The sequence below is a fragment of the Salmo trutta genome, chromosome 15 (genome assembly GCF_901001165.1).
Source record: "Salmo trutta chromosome 15, fSalTru1.1, whole genome shotgun sequence".
Classification (NCBI taxonomy): Eukaryota; Metazoa; Chordata; class Actinopteri; order Salmoniformes; family Salmonidae; genus Salmo; species Salmo trutta.
This window is the reverse complement of record NC_042971.1, coordinates 51,238,229-51,261,247: the sequence shown is the minus strand read 5'-3', so window position 1 is coordinate 51,261,247 and position 23,019 is coordinate 51,238,229. Positions and strand designations below refer to the sequence as shown.

Genomic DNA, 23,019 nt, shown 5'->3' with positions numbered 1-23,019 from the left:
AAGTACAGAGAGATCCTTGATGAAAACCTGCTCCAGAGTGCTCAGGACCTCAGACTGGGGCGAAGGTTCACCTTCCAACAGGACAAAAACCCTAAGCACACAGCCAAGAGAATGCAGGAGTGGCTTCGGGACAAGTTTCTGAATTTCCTTGAGTGGCCCAGCCAGAGCCCAGACTTGATCCCAATCTAACATCTCTAGAGAAACCTGAAAATAGCTGTGCAGCGACACTCCCCATCTAACCTGATAGAGCTTGAGAGGATCTGCAGAGAAGAATGGGAGTAACTCCCCAAATACAGGTGTGCCAAGCTTGTAGCGTCATATCCAAGAAGACTCAAGGCTGTAATCGCTGGCAAAGGTGTTTCAACAAAGTACTGAATAAAAGGGGCTGAATACTTAAGCAAGTTATCATTTCTGTTTTGCAAAAATGTCTAAAAACCCGTTTTTGCTTTGTCATTATGGGGTATTGTGAGTAGATTGATGTGGAAAAAAAACAATTGAATCCATTGTAGAATAAGGCTGTAACGTAACACAATATGGAAAAAGTGAAGGGTTCTGAATACTTTCTGAACGCCCTGTACATCCCTTAAACAATGTAAACTGCGCTTCTGCCCTTTTATTGCTCACATCATTTCTATTTGCCGCAAAATGTAATAACAATGTAACTGGGAATCAAAATGGCATGCCCATTCTCCAATATTTCACAATAATGTCTTGCGATCTGTAGGGCAGTACCTTTACCGATATTATGGACAGTACTGGTTTGAGAACATTCCAAGATTTGAAAAATAGGCGTGGTGGGAGGCATGGTTTCCGGGTGAGGAGGGAGGATGCGGGGAGGTGGATGGGGAATGAGGAATGGGTTGGGGTTATCTTTGTATACATTTCTTTAATTGTTTTTTTGTACCTATAACCCCCCCCTTGGAAAATATGGCCAAAAGTAAATCAAAAATTCAAATAAGTAAAACAAATCTATTGACATACTTTACAAATCAATAGTGCAGGTTTTTTAATAATACTGTTGGAACAAGTAATCAGATAACAATCAAACAAATACTAATACATAAACACATCCAAAGATAAACTACAAACATAAATATTCAGACAAAAGCTGTTAGTAACTTTAAAGACTGTACTTTACACTAGCAGTGAGAAATTGTTCGGCTCAAATCCCTTTACCCAAGAACAGAATCTGAATCATGTCATCGCCAAAATAGAGATGTTCGAAATAAACATTTCTGAAACTGCAATTTGGGTAAAGACTGGGAGTAGTGGAGCCATATACATGTATATTCTCTATATTGTTTGGCTCTGAGGAGAATAAGTTACTGTATATTACACATTACACGGTTGAGAAAATCATCTAGAAGGCAAGGTCAGTACAGGTGCATCAAAGCTGAGACTGAGAGACTGAAAAACAGCTTCAATCTAAAGGCCATCAGACTGTTAAATAGCCATCACTAGCACAGAGGCTGCTGCCTACATACACCGACTTCAAATCAATGGCCACTTTAATAAATGGAACTCTAGTCACTTTAATAATGTTTTCATGCCTTGCGTTAATCATCTCATATGTATATACTTGTAAGGACCGACGCAGGGAGACGAGAAGCAAGTACAGGGAGTGAACATTTAATAAATAACGGACATGAAACAAACACGGACAGCGTCAGGACAGGAAAACAAAACAATATTAATGCTGACACCGGGAACAAACTAAGGAACAGACATATAGAGGAGCAATCAACAAAGTGAAGAAGTCCAGGTGAGTCCAATATTGCGCTGAAGCCCATAATGATGGTGACAGGTGTGCGTAATGATGGGCAGCCTGGCGCCCTCGAGCGCCAGGGAGGGGGAGCGGGAGCAGGCGTGACAGTACCCCCCCCCCCGGCGTCCCATCTGGGCGAGCCTGACAGGCCGGCCAAGACATGGGAGTCGGAGGAGCTAGGTGAGGCGCGTGAGCCTGACGAGCCGGCTGAGGCGCGGGAGCCTGACGGGCCGGCCGAGGCATGACATGGTGTGAGAGCCTGCCAAGCCAACTGAGGCAAGGAAACCTCTCGAGCCAGCTAAGGCGTGGGAGCCCGACAAACCAGCTGAGGCATCCCCGGTTCCTCCGGCAACGCACCCGGACCCGACGTCACCAGAAAATAAATAATAATAATAATGCTTCAAATTGGGGTGTTAGCATTCTGTAAGGACAGACGCTGGGAGACGAGAAGCAAGTACAGGGAGTGAACATTTAATAAACAACTGACAAGAAACAAACAAGGACAGCGTCTGGACATGGAAAACATAACGACAATAATGTTGACACAGGGAACAAACTGAGGAACAGACAGATATAAAAGTGGCAATCAACAAAGTGAAGGAGTCCAGGTGAGTCCAATATTGCGCTGACACACGTAATGATGGTGACAGGTGTGCGTAATGATGGGGAGCCTGGCGCTCTCGAGCATCAGGGAGGGGGAGCGGGTGGAGGCGTGACAATACTGTATTATAAACTGGGTGGTTCGAGCCTTGAATGATGATTGGCTGACAGCCGTGGTATATCAGACCGTATACCACGGGTATGACAAAATATTTATTTTTACTGCTCTAATTACGTTGGTAACCAGTTTATAATAGCAATAAGCCACCTCAGGGGTTTGTGGTATATGGACAATATACCACGGCTAAGAGCTGTGTCCAGGCACTCTGCGATGCGTTGTGCATAAGAACAGCCCTTAGCCGTGGTATATTGGCCATATACCATACCTCCACGGTCCTTATTGCTTAATTCTATACTATCTACTGTATAATAGTCTATGCTGCTCTGACATTGCTCGTCCATATATTTATATATTCTTAATTCCATTCCTTTACTATGTGTATTAGGTATTTGTTGTGAAATTGTTAGATATTACTTGTTAGATATTGCTGCACTGTCGGAACTAGAAGCACAAGCATTTCGCTACACCCGCAATAACATCTGCTAAATCCGTGTATAAGACCAATAACATTTGATTTGATTTGAAAAACCTTTGGGGAATGCGCACAATCACTATTGGATATGAGGCTGACCTTCCACCAGTTCACCAGTAGAGGGCAATATAGAGACAGCCACTGTCCCTCCTCACTAGTCTCTTCCCACAGCTGCCATTAGTCTGGCCAGCTAAACTTCTCCCTCTCGAAGTCACAGGTACAGCCAAACCTAAATCTAACTGGGTTCAGTCTTCCTCAGAACAATGTGAATCCTCTGGAGCTCAGTTGGTAGAGCATGATGCTAGCAACACCAGGACAGTGGGTTTGATTCCTGGGACCACCCATACTTAAAATGTATGCACGCGTGACTGTAAGTTGCTTTGAATAAAAGCGTCTGTTAAATGGCATATATTATTATTATATGTTACATTGAAATGTATGCAAGATCATCAGGAAATCATTATAACAGTTATTACTACACTAATACAGTTTATTACAACATCTTGATATGTACATATTTACAAGCAAGGCACGTCTTCACATGAGTTGTTCATTGGCAATGTTGCTAAAGTAACAAGAACCCTAAACCAGGTGATTCTCAGGGCTCTCCCGTCCATCGGTTCCATGGTTACCAAGCTGATGAGAATAAGAATACTAAATACTAAGTGCCACTAAGTGCCAGCTGGAGTGAAACCAACTGTGTGGTGTTTCTGTGTGTTTAGCCATGAAGGAGGCGGGGTTCAATCTTCAGGGACAGCTCATACAAAGTGTCTTCATCCATCACCAGAGTCCTATCCAGCAGGAACTGAGTAACCTGGGAGATAGTAAGTAAGTAAGCATTTCATGATAAAGTCTACACCTGATGTATTCGGCGCATGTGACAAAAACAACTCCATTGATTGACTGTGTAGTGTGTGTTACCTTGGCTTGGTGCTCTATCCTGTAGGGCGCACCCTGGAACTGACGGATCTCTCTGATGATGTGAGACATCTGGAACAGAGAGAAGAGACATGAGACAAACAGAGAGAGATACAGGCTGAGTGATTGACTGTGTGTGTGTGTGTGTGTGTGTGTGTATGCGTGTGTGAGTTTGTGTGCGTGTGTGTGTGTGTTTACCATCCTCATCTTGGAGAAGTTGACGAGTCCCTCCTCAGTGAAGTTGGGTGTTGCCTCTTCGATGAAGGCCAAGTCAGTTAGATACATCCCCAGGTAGGGCACACATGGAGGATTGCAGCTGCACATACATCAATCCATCAATCAATATTCACATAAAATTCATGCTTTTCCTAACTTGTCACAAAGTCCTTAGTGATAATCTAGGAGTAAATCCCCAGAGACACACTTTCACCCTTTTTTTCCCTCCTTACTTTTTTAGGGTTTCTCTCAGGTTCTTGAATCGGCCTTCTGATGACACTGTCTTCTGTAGCTTGCCCATCAGTGACTTGGTCTGTTTGCAGACTTTGGCCCATGTCTTCTTCAGCCTGTAGATGGCGCTGCGGTTGAGAGCTGAGGTGATCTCCAGAACTCCATTATAGTTGTTGAGGCAGCGACAGATACCAGCCACAGCCAACCACTTCTCTATGGAGTTAGCCCTGGAGCCCACGTCTGTATGGGCAATGATCTGAGACGCTACCAGGTTACTCATCTAGAGCAGGACAAAACAGAGGGGGGGAGAGAAATGGGGGGTGGGAAAGAGGCAGAGTTAAAGAAAAGACGGGATAAAGAGATATGTTAAGATATGAGTTTAGATCTGAAGTGCTGTCTGGTATAGAGCTATAGAGTATAGATCTGTTTTAAATCTTACATCATTAAAGTGCTGACTGGTCTTCATGATGTATGGAGTTCTCTCCAACTTGTCCAGCTTCATCCAGCCCTGGCCCAGAAACTCTCTGGTGGACACAGAACACACCACAATTATGCAAAAACAACAACAGGACAACAATACTATTCTCTGATTTAGAATATACACTCACTCGTAAGGGATGCTCCTGAACACAATGTGGTCTAGCAGGGTGATCTGTTCAGCCAGCTCAATCGCAGACAGAGAATCAAAACACTCTGCTTTGGGACACTCCGTCTGTTAAACCAACATTCAATTGGTTGATATATTTTCAAAGTGCAACAAACAGTATTCCATGTCTACATTCTATGAACTGTATACTTTGGCCTTATTGACAGCTAATATAAACTAATATACACAAGGACACAGTGGACTAATGTGGTTCTACAGGGTATAAAACCTGGTTCACATGTTGCTGCACATGGTGCATGTCAAATACTTTACAATACATAAGCTGAGCTTGATTTATTTCCCCTGTAAAATAGAAGCAATGGAGTTTTCTCAAAAGTGCAATCTCCAATCTATACTGAACAAAAATATAAAGGCAACATGCAACAATTTCAAAGATTTTACTGAATTACAGTTCATATGAGGAAATTAGTCAATTAAAATAAATTCATTAGGCCCTAATCTATGGATTTCACATGACTGGGAATAGATATGCATCTATTGGTCACAGAAACCTTAAAAAAATGGGCCTCACAATGACCCTCAGGATCTCATCACGGTATTTTTGTGCATTAAAATTGCCATCGATAAAATGCAATTGTGTTCGTTGTCCATAGTTTTGCCTGCCCATACCATAACCCCACCATGGAGCACTCTGTTCACAACATTGACATCAGCAAAACAATCGCCCACACAATGTCATACACATGGTCTGCGGTTGTGAGGCCGGTTGGATGTACTGCCAAATTCTCTAAAATGACGATGGTAGAGAAATTAGCATTAAATTATCTGGCAACAGCTCTGGTGGACATTCCTGCAGTCAGCATGCCAATTGCACGCTCCCTCAAAACTTGAGACATCTGTGGCATTGTGTTGTGTGACAAAACAAAGGTTACGTACGTAACCACGGTTATGTGAGCTATATGGATCACTCCAATATATTGGTATCACTCCACGGCGGAGGGATACATCTGAGGTGAGGATTTACAGATTTACTCCCGTGTACACCTGTATCACGGCTGGGGTCCGGCCCTATATATATAGACCCCATGGCCGTGACACACGTTCTCAACATCATTTTTGAGGCGCCTCTAGCACCGTAGAGGATTGGAGTGATCCAATATAGTGAAACATAACGAAGGTTACGTATGTAACCAAAGTTATGTAAGCTATATATTGGTATACCCGTACTAGATTTAGACGGTGCTAGAGGAACCTGGCCAGCCAGGTTAGTGCTAAATACGGCTGCTAGAATCCTGACTAGAACCAAAAAAATTGATCATATTACTCCAGTGCTAGCCTCCCTACACTGGCTTCCTGTTAAGGCAAGGGCTGATTTCAAGGTTTTACTGCTAACCTACAAAGCATTACATGGGCTTGCTCCTACCTATCTTTCCGATTTGGTCCTGCCATACATACCTACACGTACGCTACGGTCACAAGACGCAGGCCTCCTAATTGTCCCTAGAATTTCTAAGCAAACGGCTGGAGGTAGGGCTTTCTCCTATAGAGCTCCATTTTTATGGAATGGTCTGCCTACCCATGTGAGAGACGCAGACTCAGTCTCAACCTTTAAGTCTTTACTGAAGACTTATCTCTTCAGTAGGTCCTATGATTAAGTATAGTCTGGCCCAGGAGTGTGAAGGTGAACGGAAAGGCTGGAGCAACTAACCGCCCTTGCTGTCTCTGCCTTGCCGGTTCCCCTCTCTCCACTGGGATTCTCTGCCTCTAACCCTATTACAGGGGCTGAGTCACTGGCTTACTGGTGTTCTTCCATGCCATCCATGGGAGGGGTGCGTCACTTGAGTGGGTTGAGTCACTGACGTGGTCTTCCTGTCTGGGTTGGCGCCCCCCCCCCCTTGGGTTGTGCCATGGCGGAGATCTTTGTGGACTATACTCGGCCTTGTCTTAGGACGGTAAGTTGGTGGTTGGAGACATCCCTCTAGTGGTGTGGGGGCTGTGCTTTGGCAAAGTGGGTGGGGTTATATCCTGCCTGTTTGGCTCTGTCCGGGGGTATCATCGGATGGGGCCACAGTGTCTTCTGATCCCTCCTGTCTCAGCCTCCAGTATTTATGCTGCAGTAGTTTATGTGTCGGGGGGCTAGGGTCAGTCTGTTACATCTGGAGTATTTCTCTTGTCTTATCCGGTGTCCTGTGTGAATTTAAATATGCTCTCTCTAATTCTCTCTTTCTCTCTTTCTCTCGGAGGACCTGAGCCCTAGGACCATGCCTCAGGACTACCTGGCATGATGACTCCTTGCTGTCCCCAGTCCACCTGGCCGTGCTGCTGCTCCAATTTCAACTGTTCTGCCTGCGGCTATGGAACCCTGACCTGTTCACCGGACGTGCTTGTTGCACCCTCGACAACTACTATGATTATTATTATTTGACCATGCTGGTCATTTATGAACATTTTAACATCTTGACCATGTTCTGTTATAATATCCACCCGGCACAGCCAGAAGAGGACTGGCCACCCCTCATAGCCTGGTTCCTCTCTAGGTTTCTTCCTAGGTTTTGGCCTTTCTAGGGAGTTTTTCCTAGGGAGTTTTTCCTAGCCACCGTGCTTCTTTCACATGCATTGCTTGCTGTTTGGGGTTTTAGGCTGGGTTTCTGTACAGCACTTTGAGATATCAGCTGATGTACGAAGGGCTATATAAATAAATTTGATTTGATTTGAGCCAACGGTGAAGTCCCAGCACGGGACCGAGATGCAGGAGCCATCAATGTGGAAGGGGATCCCGGGGCAGTCCCCGGAAGGGGAGGCGACGCCCAGCACTGACCCAACCGCAGAGGGAGGTGCCACATTTACGCGATAGTACCTAGCAAAGGTTCAAGAGGAAGCCCAGCTGGCCGCAGCACAGATATCAGCAAGGGGCACTCCTCTCAGTAGAGCCTAGGACGCAGCCACACCTCGTGTTGAATGTGCCACCATAGATCCCAGCACTGGCCTGCCAGCCAGGTGGTATGCTGTCGTAATCATGTTCACGATCCAGTGAGAGAACCTCTGCTTTGGTAGCCCAGTCCCCAGGACTCCCTCACCATAGCATACAAAGAGCTGGTCTGTTGTTCTCACTGACCGTGTCCGCTTCACCTAGGCAGCCAGTGCCCGCACAGGGTACAGCAAGCCGGAGGGAGGCCCAGACTCCCCCACCACTGCTGGGAGCAGAACAACCACTAGTGCAACTGGTATGCTGCGGTTGTAGCCGGTGCCCTTGCACTCCGCATGGTGTTCATTACGCCCTCCTGTAGTCCTCACATGGACCATTGGTGCCGTTCAGTGGCCAAGCCCAACAGACGGGGATACCACCCACCCCTGCCGAAAGTGGTCAAGGCATGATAAGATCGCCTGAACCCTTCTGGTGGGCAGGCATGCTCTCGTGAGTCCAGTTCCATGCCAATGAAGGCCACCCTCTGGGTGGGTGTCAGACAACTCTTATTGTCATTTACAGTAAAGCCCAGCCTGCCGATGTGGGTCAGGAACATGTCTCTGTCTGACAGGACCTGGGTCCTGGTTGGGGCACAAATCAGCCAATCGTCCAGGTAATTGAGGATCAACAATCCTCGGGACGTGAGAGGTGCCAGGACAGCGTCCATGCCCTTTGTGAAAGTGTGAGGTGCCAAGGAGAGGCCGAAGGGAAGAACCATGAATTTGTAAGCTGTCCCTTCGAAAGTGAATCGGAGGTACTACCAATGAGCTGGGTGAACAGGAACATGGAAGTGCGCATCCCTCAGGTCCAGCATCACAAACCACTGGTCCCTGGACACGGCCTGTAACACACGGGCTGGGGACAGCATGTGGATCCTCGGTACCTTCAAGTACCCACTGAGGTTGTGGAGGTCCAGAATCGGTCGAAACCCTCCGTCTCTTTTTGGGACCACAAAATAGTGGAGTAGAACCCACCTAGCCGTTCTGATGTCTCGATCCTGCGGATGGCACCTTTGTCCAGGAGTGAGGAGATCTCCAGCCCCAGGGTTTTCTTCAGGGGGTCGGCCACCGTGGTGACATGAAGGCCCCTGAAGGACGGGGGCAGGCACCGGAATTGGAGTTGGTACCCCTCGAGCATTGTGGATATCACCAAGGGGGACTCCACACCTTCCTCCTACTTTGCCCTTTGAGACCGGGAGAAGCGGAAGGGTGTGTCAGGAGTCCTGCCGGGGCCTGCCTCTCCTCTGGTGCCCCGAGCGCCCCAAGCACGTCTCTATAGCGGTGACGGTTGACAGGTTGTTGCTCCACCGCACGCTGTGCCCCTCCCCGCTGTCGTCCCTCAGCACGAGGCGATGGGGCAGGAGAGGGACCCCACCGTCGTTCGGGTGCAGGTGGGTGGCAACGGTCCGTCTGCCTTGATCCCGGGGCCTGAGGAGGCGGCATGGGTCTCAGGGTCTCCCGGTCCCTACGAACCTTATCGGTCTGCTCCAGAATGTCATTAACCCCTGGGACAAATGTCAGCCCTGGGGTGATGGGGAGAGTGGCAAATGTGCTCTGGAGAGCAGCTGGCAGACGGGATTGGGCCAGCCAGAGCTGGAGCCGGGAGGTAACCACCCGCACCATGGCCCATCCGTTGGCGCGGGCCACATCTCTCTGGAGCATGGAAAGCAGGCAAGACACTTCGCTTCCCAGAGGAGCTCGTCTGTGCCCTCCTGCAGCCGGTGCAACAGAGTCTGCAGGTAGGCCTGCAGCAGCATGGCCACATTAGTAAGGTGACCAAGAGAGCAGAGGGACCCATATATGGCTTTCAAGTCCGGATCAAAGACTCTGGGGGGATCCCGGCTTCAGTCGCGGGTTCCGCCCTATAATCTTGCCGTCCGGGAGGACCATGGCAGCTATCATGGTGTCCATGGTTGGGTACTCCCGGAGGCCAAGTGACTCTGCATCCGCAACATAACTTAATGGTCCAGTCTCTGCTGCGAGTTGGAAGCACCCCCTGGCAGAGGCCCAGCTCTCCTGCAAGGCCTCGTGGAACTCAGCAGAGACGGGGACAGATGGATAGTCATTACTGTCCACCAGTTTCATGTCCAGTGCAGTGGCTACCCGAGTGAGTAGGCTACTCATAGCCTCTCGAGCCACTGGGGGCGATGAAGCCCCGCTGCCGGCATCTGATGGCCTGTCAGCCTGGTAGCCCCGCTCACGGTGGTGAACAGTGCCAGCATCGTCCCCCAGGAACAGCTTATCACTGGCCAACAGGGAACAGCTGTCGTCGCCATCAAAGCTATAAAACTCCTGACGCAGGGCATGCGCCCTCCGTTCAAGGTGGTCCCAGCGGTCCGACTCCTGCTCTCGTCCAGGACTGGCAGCAGATGGGCTCTGCCTGCGGTGGCTCCGGTCACGCTTCCTGGGAGGGGTATTGGGCCCAGTAGAGGGACTAACAGCTCACTGGCTCACCACTCCTGAGGGAGGGAGCTCATCCCCAGCCTGAGCCTGGCCAACCCACTCGCGCATGGCCTCCAGTCGGGCAAGGCGCAGGCGTTCTGAGAACACCACACAAAACAGGCATCCAGTAGGGTGCTCCACCGCCATCTCCGCGTGGCTCAAACCCAGGCAGTGCATTCACAAGGTATGCAGATCCCCAGGGGGGATGCCACCATCACACCTGTCACAAAGGGAAGCCATGAGCTCAGCCAAGCCAGCAAGGCCACGGAGCAGGGGTCAGACGCCCTGGGAGAGCTTATGTTGTGACCTGCTTGGAGGAATAGGAACACGGTGAGGGATACATTTTCCAGTACCTCTGCAAAAAACAGGGACGACCCGTATGGGAAAAACAGGCAGACAAAAAAACAGCAACCAGTTAATAGATTTGATTTATTCGTTTTTTTGTTTTACGCCAACTGCAATATTACCTAGCCAGTTTAATATCCAAGCAGTAAAAACAGCCATATGATGGAGTAACTCCATTAAGGAACTCCAAAATAATGTCTCAACGTAGTGGAAAGCCCACCACGATACTCTTACACTCTGCAGGGGAAAGAACAAGAAAGAAACCCAGCAGGGTAATTAGCAGAGAACCGAGCAGCATGTTAAAGCAATTCACAACACACACATAGAACAAGCTAGTGGGCAAGTTGTGTAAGGTAAATTACAGTTTGTGGCAGCAAGAGCCACCATACTAATGGATGCACACGGAGTTGTAGTGTAACGCTAACGAAACACAAGTACGACAAACCACGGGCGGAAGATACAGATCATTCAAGAGGAGGGGCTGGCCATGTGGCCAGCTGTTCCAGGCTGCGAACAGCCAGTGAGTATACTTCCACGCAAGATATTACACTTACCAGTGACTTACCAAGCGAACTTCAGAAAGTCTGTACCTCAAACCATACGAACGTCCCCCAAGAAAATGAAATAGAATGTGTGTCGTGGCCATGGGGCATATATATAGGGGTGGACCCCAGCCGTGACACAGGTGTACACGGGAGTAAATCTGTAAATCCTCACCTCGGATGTATCCCTCCGCCGCGGAGTGATACCAATATATTGAAGTGATCCAATATAGTGAAACATAACTGCATATTTTAGAGTGGCCTTTTACTGTCCCCAGCACAAGCTGCACCTGTGTAATGATCATGCTGTTTAATCAGCTTCTTGATATGCAACACCTGTCAGGTGAATGGATTATCTTGGTAAAGGAGAAATGCTCACTAACAGGGATGTAAGCAAATTTGTGCACGTAACTTGAGAGAAATAAGCTTTTTGTACGTGTGGAAGATTTCTGCGATCTTTTATTTCACTTTACATGTTGCATTTGTATTTTGTTCCGTGTAAATAAAGCACACCTCAAATACTTCTAAATGCATTTTAAAGTATTTGAAATAATGTATTAGTTGGGTCTTCAGGGGACAGGCTCCACCACAATACACACCAATACAACTGATATGTTCTGATTCCTTACGGAGACAAATTTTTTCAAGACAACGTCACTAGACAACATCTTACCAGGATGAAGTGGAGCAGCGGACTTCTCTGTTCCAAAGTCAGCATTCCAAATTACATCACCATTTATTTACTGACTCAATATAGTTTTACCACTACATCCCTGTAAATTAAATGGCATCTATTGTAGATAGTATTTATGTGTGTGATTGAACCATACTTACCATCTGTAGGATGTCTTCTATCTTAAGTTGAGCATCATCTTGATCATCTTGAGAAAGGGCACTGAGGGACAAGCAGAGTCTCATTAATAAATATAATAGTGGAGGGGGGGTATGGTTTTGCTATCCTTATGGGGACCATTTTGCCGGTTTCCACAAAGAAAAAGGCTATTTTAGGCTTAGGGTTTAGGTTTAGGGTTACAATTAGGGTTAAGAGTTATGGTTAGGAGTTAGGGTTAGGTTTAGGTGTAAGGAAAAATAGGATTTTGAATGGGAATCAATTGTTTGGTCCCCACAAGGATAGTAAAACAAATGCCTGTATTTGTGTGTGTGTTAGCATGTGTGTGTGTGCATGTACTTTAGCACAGTGGTTCCCATCCTTGTTCGGTTACTGTACCACCAACTACATTTTGCTCTGCTTGGAGTATCCTGGAAGTACTCATTCATGTGGATTTGACCAGTCTGCCTATGGTCTCATGCGTCTTCTCAAGTACTCCATGTGGATAGGCCAAGTACCCCCAGGGGTCCTAGTACCCCTGGTTGGGTACAAATTCTTTAGCATGTGCATGTGTGTTGTGTGTGTGTCTGTGTATACACTACCGCTCTAAAGTTTTAGAACACCTACTCATTCAAGGGTTTTTCTTTATTTTTACTATTTTCTACATTGTAGAATAATAGTGAAGACATCAAAACTATGAAATAACACATATGGAATCATATAGTAACCAAAAAAGTGTTAAACAAATCAATATTTTATGTTTGAGATTCTTTAAAGTAGCCACCCTTTGCCTTGGTGACAGCTTTGCACGCTCTTGGCATTCTCTCAACTAGCTTCACCTGAAATGTTTTTCCAACAGTCTTGAAGGAGTTCCCACATATGCTGAGCACTTGTTGGCTGCTTTTCCTTCACTCTCGGGGGATTGTGGAGGCCAGGTCATCTGATGCAGCACTCCATCACCTTCTTGGTAAAATAGCCCTTACACAGCCTGGAGGTGTGTTGGGTCATTGTCCTGTTGAAAAACAAATAATAGTCCCACTAAACCCAAACCAGATGGGATGGCGTATCGGTGCAGAATGCTGTGGTAACCATGCTGGTTAAGTGTGCAGTGAATTCTAAATAAATCGAAGACACCAGCAAAGCACCCCCACACCATAACACCTCCTCCTCCATGCTTTACGGTGGGAAATACACATGCGGAGATCATCTATTCACCCACACCGCGTCTCACAAAGACACGGCGGTTGGTACCAAAAATCTCAAATTTCCACCGGTCTAATGTCCATTGCTCGTGTTTCTTGGCCCAAGCAAGTCTCTCTTTTTTTTATTGGTGTCCTTTAGTAGTGGTTTCTTTGCAGCAATTAGACCATGAAGGTCTGATTCACACAGTCTCCTCTGAACAGTTGATGTTGAGATGTGTCTGTTACTTGAACTCTGTGAAGTATTTATTTGGGCTGCAATCTGAGGTGCAGTTAACGCTAATGAACTTATCCTCTGCAGCAGAGGTAACTCTGGGTCTTCCTTTCCTGTGGCGGTCCTCATGATAGCCAGTTTCATCATAGCGCTTGATGGTTTTGCGACTTAATGTAATGTCTTCATGTCTTAATGTAATGATGGACTGTTGTTTCTCTTTGCTTATTTCAGCGGTTCTTGCCATTATGTGGACTTGGTCTTTTACCAAATAGGGCTATTTTCTGTACACCCCCCCACCTTGTCACAACACAACGCATTAAGAAAGAAAGACACTCCACAAATTAATTTTTAACAAGGCACACCTGTTAAATAAAGAAAAACCCTTGATTGAGTAGGTGTTCTAAAACTTTTGACCGGTAGTGTATGTGTGTGCCAGTTGCGGTCAGTGCTGTTTAAGATGAGGGAGGATGATTCTTTTTTTCATGAGCATGGCCTTGTTTCCAATACAGCCTATTGGATGACTGTCATTCATATTCCATTCACCCAGCTCAATGCCACGTTGTTAGGTTTCGGCTACTATATGATACTCAAATGTTTCCCTATACCCATCATGAGGTTGCTACAACCTAGCCTATGAATGAAAGTTTACAACATAGGTGCATACAGGTCGAGAGAAAAATTTGAGGTGACCAGACAGTGACACATTCAATACCGCCTTGCACACTCCTGCCTGCATCTAGCTTATCTAGGGTGTAATCATTAGTCCAACAGTTGCAAACGAGAGTTTCTATTGGACAAATTCAGGTATTTTCATCCCTGTTTCGTTTGCTTCCGTTTAAGAAATATTTTTTAACAGAATCGGCTTAATGAATACACCCCTGATCACGTGTAAACACAGTTCACTTTCATAGCAGCCACGTTGTATTCCTTCTTGCCTCTATGCGCTCTCCTCCTCTCACCTTTTCCCTTCGTTTGTGGACTTCAATGCACGACACATCAGCTGTATGTGACCAGGCGAAAAAATCGTTCCAAGCCAAACCATGTCATAACCGCTACACACAGCCTACACCGTTTGTCCCATATTAGCTAAAGTAAAGTCCTAGTCAACATAGCTAATAGAACTAATGCGTTAGTGAACCCACTACAATCATGCAGTAACATTACAGTGTATAGTCAGTAAGCAGTTTAGCAGTTACACCGGCGGGCCCCGATGGCAATAAATGAATAAAACCAAAAGCTTACCTTGACTTGGAAAAGTTCCAGTATTGTGTTGGATAGTCATAGCCAGCTAGCTAACATAGCATCCCTCTGTTTGAGCCGGGTGTTTGAGTAGGCTATACTAGCCAGCTGCATTTGCTAGCTAAGTAAGTGAAACTGAAAGTGAAAAAATCTCTCTCTCTTGCTTCTCCTTCATTTTTGAAGAAATTAATTTGTTGAAAACTGTTAAACTATTGTCTTTCTCTCTCTTTGAGTCAACTACTCACCACATTGTATGCACTGCAGTGCTCACTAGCTGCAGCTTATGCTTTCAGTACTAGATTCATTCTCTGATCCTTTTATTGGGTGAACAACATGTCAGTTCATGCTACAAGAGCTCTGATAGGTCGGAGGACATCCTCCAGAAGTTGTCATAATTACTGTGTAAGTCTATGGAAGGGGGTGAGAACCAATAGCCTCCAAGGTTTTGTATTGAAGTCAATGTACCAAGAGGAGGACGGAAGCTAGCTGTCCTCCGGCTACACCATGATGCTACCCTACAGAGTGATGTTGAGGCTACTGTAGACCTTCATTGCAAAACATTTTGTTTTAACAAATTATTTGGTAATATGTGAACATATTTAGTATAGTTTTATCTAAAAATGTTAACTTTTGAAATGTTTTAACATTTTTATGAAATTCAGTGAGGATGATGGTCCTCCCCTTCCTCCACTGAGGAGCCTCCACTGGTGTGTGCATGTGTGTGTGTGGTGTGTGTGTGTGTCTGTGTATATGTGTGTGTGTACCTTACTATGTTGCCAGTGGCTTTCCTCTCCTGAGGCAGCAGGTCAGGGTCTCGTAGCACCTCCTCCAGTATAGTCATTACACCCATCTTTAGCTCACTGTTCATCTCAAAGTCCTGACACACACACAGACGCACATACACACACACCTTTTAGATAATTTCCTCAGAAATTTCCAGTGCAATACATCTACAGAGGATGCTTTAAACCAGGGGTGTCAAACTCGTTTTGACCCGGGGCCGCATTCGGTCTTCAACAAGGTCCGGAGGGCTGAACTGAAAATGTGTTATATTTCCTCTGCGTCAAAGATGGCAAAGAATTGTCCCTATCTATTGTTTTTGGAATGTTTGATGCTCCCTGAATTTCTAGCTTTCATTTAGGTGATTATGAGCGAGCATGACACAGTCAAGAAACTGTATGAATGTAGGTCCATTATCATTGACCATGATGTCCTTCTGGACAGACTGAAGAGGTGGGTTGGCCTCTTCGGTCCAGTTCTAAATTAGTTTAGGACCTATTTAACCAGTCAATAGTTTTTTGTCACCCTTGGTGAACAGAACTCAGAGAAAATATTTATCACAAGTGGCGTTCCACAAAGTTTGATTTTGGGTCTGGTACAGTTCAGTTTATATATGTTACCCCTTGGCAGTGTTATCAGAAAGCACAGCATTGATTTTCACTGCTATGCAGACAATAGACAACTTTACACTTCTGTGTCACCAGAGGATGTTAGCTCCACGGATAAATGATTAGACTGTATTAGTGATTTAAATACTTGGATGTCTCACAACTTCCTCCAGCTGAATCAAGACATGACCGAGGTACTTATTGTTGGAGCCAAAGCATAGAGAGAGAATCTAGCCGCACATTTTAATTCACGGGCAATAAAAATAAAACACCAGGTAAAAAACCTAGGTGTTATTTTAGATACTGAACTCAATTTTGAATCACACATTAGGAATGTGACCAAAATAGCTTTTTACCACCTGAGGAACAATGCCAAGGTCCGACCATTTCTCTCAGACTGATACAGAGAGACTCATCCATGCTTTTATTACAAGCAGATTTGACTAAAGTAATGCTCTCCTGTCTGGTCAACCCAAGAAAGCCATTGGTAAACTGTGAAACATAGAGAATGCTGCAGCACGGGTACTGAAAAAGATTACACAGATTACACCTGTTTTAAGGTCTCTGCACTTGCTGCCTGTGAGTTTTAGAATTCATTTTAAGATTCTTCTATTGGTTTTTAAATCAATCTATGATTGTGCACCCCAATACATATCAGACATGCTTTTAAGTTATGTACTTAGTAGGTTCCTCACGTCCTCTGACACTGGCCTTTTAACTATTCCAAAGCCAAGGACCAAGAAGCATGGAGAGGCAGCCTTTAGTTACTATGCCCCCAGCCTCTGGAATAGCCTGCCAGAGGACCTGAGAAGGGTGGAAACTGTGAACATTTTTTAAAGATATCTAAAAAAAACACACCTTTTCAGCTTTGCTTTTCCTTAGGGTGCTTTTAGTCGTTCAGTTTTTATTGTTAATCTTTTAGATTTTTTATCCTCTTATGTTTGATGTATAGTAAAAATCTGTCTACTACAGTCATGCAATGTCTACTACAGTCCAGTCATGTCTACCATAGCCATGTCTATTACAGTCCAGTCATGTCTACTACAGTCATGTCTACTACAGTCCAGTCATGTCTACCATAGCCATGTCTACTACAGTCCAGTCATGTCTACCATAGCCATGTCTACTATAGTCATGTCTACTACAGTCCAGTCATGTCTACCATAGCCATGTCTACTACAGTCATGTCTACTACAGTCCAGTCATGTCTACCATAGCCATGTCTACTACAGTCATGTCATTTCTACTACAGTCATGTCTACTACAGTCCAGTCATGTCTACTACAGTCATATCATGTCTACTACAGTCATGTCTACCACAGTCATGTCATGTCTACTACAGTCCAATCATGTCTACTACAGTCATGTCATGTCTACTACAGTCATGTCATATCTACTACAGTCATGTCTACTACAGTCATATCATGTCTACTACAGTCATGTCTACTACAGTCATGTCATATCTACTACAGTCATGTCATATCTACTACAGTCATGTCATATCTACTACAGTCATGTCATATCTACTACAGTCATGTCTACTACAGTCATGTCTACTACAGTCCAGTCATGTCTACTACAGTCCAGTCATGTCTACTACAGTCATATCATGTCTACTACAGTCATGTCTACCACAGTCATGTCATGTCTACTACAGTCCAATCATGTCTACTACAGTCATGTCATGTCTACTACAGTCATGTCATATCTACTACAGTCATGTCATATCTACTACAGTCATATCATGTCTACTACAGTCATGTCTACTACAGTCATGTCTACTACAGTCATGTCTACTACAGTCCAGTCATGTCTATTACAGTCATATCATATCTACTACAGTCATGTCATATCTACTACAGTCATGTCATATCTACTACAGTCATGTCATATCTACTACAGTCATGCCATATCTACTACAGTCATATCATGTCTACTACAGTCCAGTCATGTCTACTACAGTCATGTCTACTACAGTCCAGTCATGTCTACCATAGCCATGTCTACTACAGTCATGTGATGTCTACTACAGTCATGTCTACTACAGTCCAGTCATGTCTACCATAGCCATGTCTACTACAGTCATGTCATGTCTACTACAGTCCAGTCATGTCTACTACAGTCCAGTCATGTCTACTACAGTCCAGTCATGTCTACTACAGTCCAGTCATGTCTACTATAGTCATATCATATCTACTACAGTCATGTCTACCACAGTCATGTCATGTCTACTACAGTCCAATCATGTCTACCATAGCCATGTCTACTACAGTCATGTCATATCTACTATAGTCATATCATATCTACTACAGTCATATCATGTCTACTACAGTCATATCTACTACAGTCATGTCTACTACAGTCCAGTCAAGTCTACTACAGTCATATCATATCTACTACAGTCATGTCATGTCTACTACAGTCATGTCATGTCTACTACAGTCATGTCATGTCTACTACAGTCATATCATATCTACTACAGTCATGTCATATCTACTACGGTCATATCATGTCTACTACAGTCATATCTACTACAGTCATGTCATATCTACTACAGTCATGTCATATCTACTACAGTCATGTCTACTACAGTCATGTCATATCTACTACAGTCCAGTCATGTCTACTACAGTCATATCATATCTACGACAGTCATGTCTACCACAGTCATGTCATGTCTACTACAGTCCAATCATGTCTACCATAGCCATGTCTACTACAGTCCAGTCATATCTACTACAGTCATGTCATGTCTACTACAGTCATGTCATATCTACTACAGTCATGTCATATCTACTACAGTCATGTCATATCTACTACAGTCATATCATATCTACTACAGTCATGTCCTATCTACTACAGTCATATCATATCTACTACAGTCATGTCTACTACAGTCATGTCTACTACAGTCATATCTACTACAGTCATGTCATATCTACTACAGTCATGTCTACTACAGTCATGTCATATCTACTACAGTCATGTCTACTACAGTCATGTCTACTACAGTCATGTCATATCTACTACAGTCATATCTACTACAGTCATGTCATATCTACTACAGTCATGTCATATCTACTACAGTCATGTCATGTCTACTACAGTCATGTCATATCTACTACAGTCATGTCCTATCTACTACAGTCATGTCTACTACAGTCATGTCATGTCTACTACAGTCATATCATATCTACTACAGTCATGTCATGTCTACTACAGTCATGTCATATCTACTACAGTCATATCATACGACAGTCATATCATATCTACTACAGTCATGTCTACTACAGTCATATCATATCTACTACAGTCATGTCATGTCTACTACAGTCATGTCATATCTACTACAGTCATATCATATCTACTACAGTCATGTCATGTCTACTACAGTCATGTCATGTCTACTACAGTCATATCATATCTACTACAGTCATATCATATCTACTACAGTCATATCATATCTACTACAGTCATATCATATCTACTACAGTCATGTCTACTACAGTCATGTCATGTCTACTACAGTCATATCTACTACAGTCATGTCATGTCTACTACAGTCATGTCTACTACAGTCATATCTACTACAGTCATGTCATATCTACTACAGTCATGTCATATCTACTACAGTCATGTCATATCTACTACAGTCATGTCTACTACAGTCATGTCATATCTACTACAGTCATGTCTACTACAGTCATGTCATATCTACTACAGTCATGTCATATCTACTACAGTCATGTCATATCTACTACAGTCATGTCATATCTACTAAAGTCATGTCATATCTACTACAGTCATGTCATGTCTACTACAGTCATGTCATATCTACTACAGTCATGTCATATCTACTACAGTCATGTCATATCTACTACAGTCATGTCATATCTACTATAGTCATGTCATGTCTACCATAGCCATGTCTACTACAGTCATATCATATCTACTACAGTCATGTCTACTACAGTCATGTCATGTCTACTACAGCCATATCACATCTACTACAGTCATATCATATCTACTACAGTCATATCATATCTACTACGGTCATGTCATATCTACTACAGTCATGTCATATCTACTACAGTCATGTCATATCTACTACAGTCATGTCTACTACAGTCATGCCATATCTACTACAGTCATATCATATCTACTACAGTCATCTCATGTCTACTACAGTCATGTCTACTATAGTCATGTCTACTACAGTCATGTCTACTACAGTCATGTCTACTACAGTCATATCTACTACAGTCATGTCATGTCTACTACAGTCATATCTACTACAGTCATGTCATATCTACTACAGTCATATCATATCTACTACAGTCATGCCATATCTACTATAGTCATATCATATCTACTACAGTCATATCATGTCTACTACAGTCATGTCTACTACAGTCATGTCTACTACAGTCATATCATATCTACTACAGTCATCTCATGTCTACTACAGTCATGTCTACTACAGTCATGTCATATCTACTACAGTCATGTCTACTACAGTCATGTCATATCTACTACAGTCATATCATATCTACTACAGTCATATCTACTACAGTCATGTCATGTCTACTACAGTCATGTCTACTACAGTCATGTCATATCTACTACAGTCATATCATATCTACTACAGTCATGTCTACTACAGTCATGTCTACTACAGTCATGTCATATCTACTACAGTCATGTCTACTACAGTCATGTCATATCTACTACAGTCATGTCATATCTACTACAGTCATGTCTACTACAGTCATGTCATATCTACTACAGTCATGTCTACTACAGTCATGTCATATCTACTACAGTCATGTCATATCTACTACAGTCATGTCATGTCTACTACAGTCATGCCATATCTACTACAGTCATATCATATCTACTACAGTCATGTCATATCTACTACAGTCATGTCATATCTACTACAGTCATGTCATATCTACTACAGTCATGTCATATCTACTACAGTCATGTCTACTACAGTCATATCATATCTACTACAGTCATCTCATATCTACTACAGTCATGTCTACTACAGTCATGCCTACTATAGTCATGTCTACTACAGTCATATCATATCTACTACAGTCATATCATATCTACTACAGTCATGTCATATCTACTACAGTCATGTCTACTACAGTCATATCATATCTACTACAGTCATGTCATATCTACTACTGTCATGTCTACTACAGTCATGTCATATCTACTACAGTCATATCATATCTACTACAGTCATATCATATCTACTACAGTCATGCCATATCTACTACAGTCATATCATATCTACTACAGTCATCTCATATCTACTACAGTCATGTCATATCTACTACAGTCATCTCATATCTACTACAGTCATGTCTACTACAGTCATCTCATGTCTACTACAGTCATATCATATCTACTACAGTCATCTCATATCTACTACAGTCATGTCATATCTACTACAGTCATCTCATCTCATATCTACTACAGTCATGTCTACTACAGTCATGTCATATCTACTACAGTCATGTCTACTACAGTCATGTCATATCTACTACAGTCATGTCATATCTACTACAGTCATGTCATATCTACTACAGTCATGTCTACTACAGTCATGTCTACTACAGTCCAGTCATGTCTACTACAGTCCAGTCATGTCTACTACAGTCATATCATGTCTACTACAGTCATGTCTACCACAGTCATGTCATGTCTACTACAGTCCAATCATGTCTACTACAGTCATGTCATGTCTACTACAGTCATGTCATATCTACTACAGTCATGTCATATCTACTACAGTCATATCATGTCTACTACAGTCATGTCTACTACAGTCCAGTCATGTCTACCATAGCCATGTCTACTACAGTCATGTCATGTCTACTACAGTCCAGTCATGTCTACTACAGTCCAGTCATGTCTACTACAGTCCAGTCATGTCTACTACAGTCCAGTCATGTCTACTATAGTCATATCATATCTACTACAGTCATGTCTACCACAGTCATGTCATGTCTACTACAGTCCAATCATGTCTACCATAGCCATGTCTACTACAGTCATGTCATATCTACTATAGTCATATCATATCTACTACAGTCATATCATGTCTACTACAGTCATGTCTACTACAGTCATGTCTACTACAGTCCAGTCATGTCTACTACAGTCATATCTACTACAGTCATGTCATGTCTACTACAGTCATGTCATGTCTACTACAGTCATGTCATGTCTACTACAGTCATATCATATCTACTACAGTCATGTCATATCTACTACAGTCATGTCATATCTACTACGGTCATATCATGTCTACTACAGTCATATCTACTACAGTCATGTCATATCTACTACAGTCATGTCATATCTACTACAGTCATGTCTACTACAGTCATGTCATATCTACTACAGTCCAGTCATGTCTACTACAGTCATATCATATCTACGACAGTCATGTCTACCACAGTCATGTCATGTCTACTACAGTCATGTCATATCTACTACAGTCATGTCTACTACAGTCATGTCTACTACAGTCCAGTCATGTCTACTACAGTCATGTCATATCTACTACAGTCATGTCTACTACAGTCATGTCTACTACAGTCATGTCTACTACAGTCATCTCATGTCTACTACAGTCATGTCTACTACAGTCCAGTCATGTCTACTACAGTCATGTCATATCTACTACAGTCATGTCTACTACAGTCATGTCTACTACAGTCATGTCTACTACAGTCATCTCATGTCTACTACAGTCATGTCTACTACAGTCATGTCATATCTACTACAGTCATGTCTACTACAGTCATGTCATATCTACTTCAGTCATATCATATCTACTACAGTCATATCTACTACAGTCATGTCATGTCTACTACAGTCATGTCTACTACAGTCATGTCATATCTA

General features: G+C 43.7%; 1 protein-coding gene across 4 annotated transcripts in view; it reads right to left on the bottom strand.

Moving 5' to 3' along the window:
* Positions 1-3,430: 3,430 nt before the first annotated feature.
* LOC115149278 (ras-specific guanine nucleotide-releasing factor 2) overlaps positions 3,431-23,019 on the bottom strand; it is a 68,830-nt gene continuing 49,241 nt past the window's right edge. For 3 of the 4 annotated variants that reach the window (XM_029691994.1, XM_029691995.1, XM_029691996.1), the window contains 8 exons: positions 15,469-15,581; positions 12,058-12,118; positions 4,932-5,035; positions 4,763-4,847; positions 4,326-4,603; positions 4,075-4,192; positions 3,880-3,948; positions 3,431-3,772 (listed from right to left, as the gene is read on the bottom strand). In XM_029691994.1, coding sequence (XP_029547854.1) covers positions 3,677-3,772; positions 3,880-3,948; positions 4,075-4,192; positions 4,326-4,603; positions 4,763-4,847; positions 4,932-5,035; positions 12,058-12,118; positions 15,469-15,581 — 924 coding nt within the window. In that variant the 3' untranslated portion in view covers positions 3,431-3,676. Of the gene's footprint in view, positions 3,773-3,879; positions 3,949-4,074; positions 4,193-4,325; positions 4,604-4,762; positions 4,848-4,931; positions 5,036-12,057; positions 12,119-15,468; positions 15,582-23,019 lie in introns of those variants that run through there. The other variant, XM_029691997.1, reaches the window with a different exon arrangement.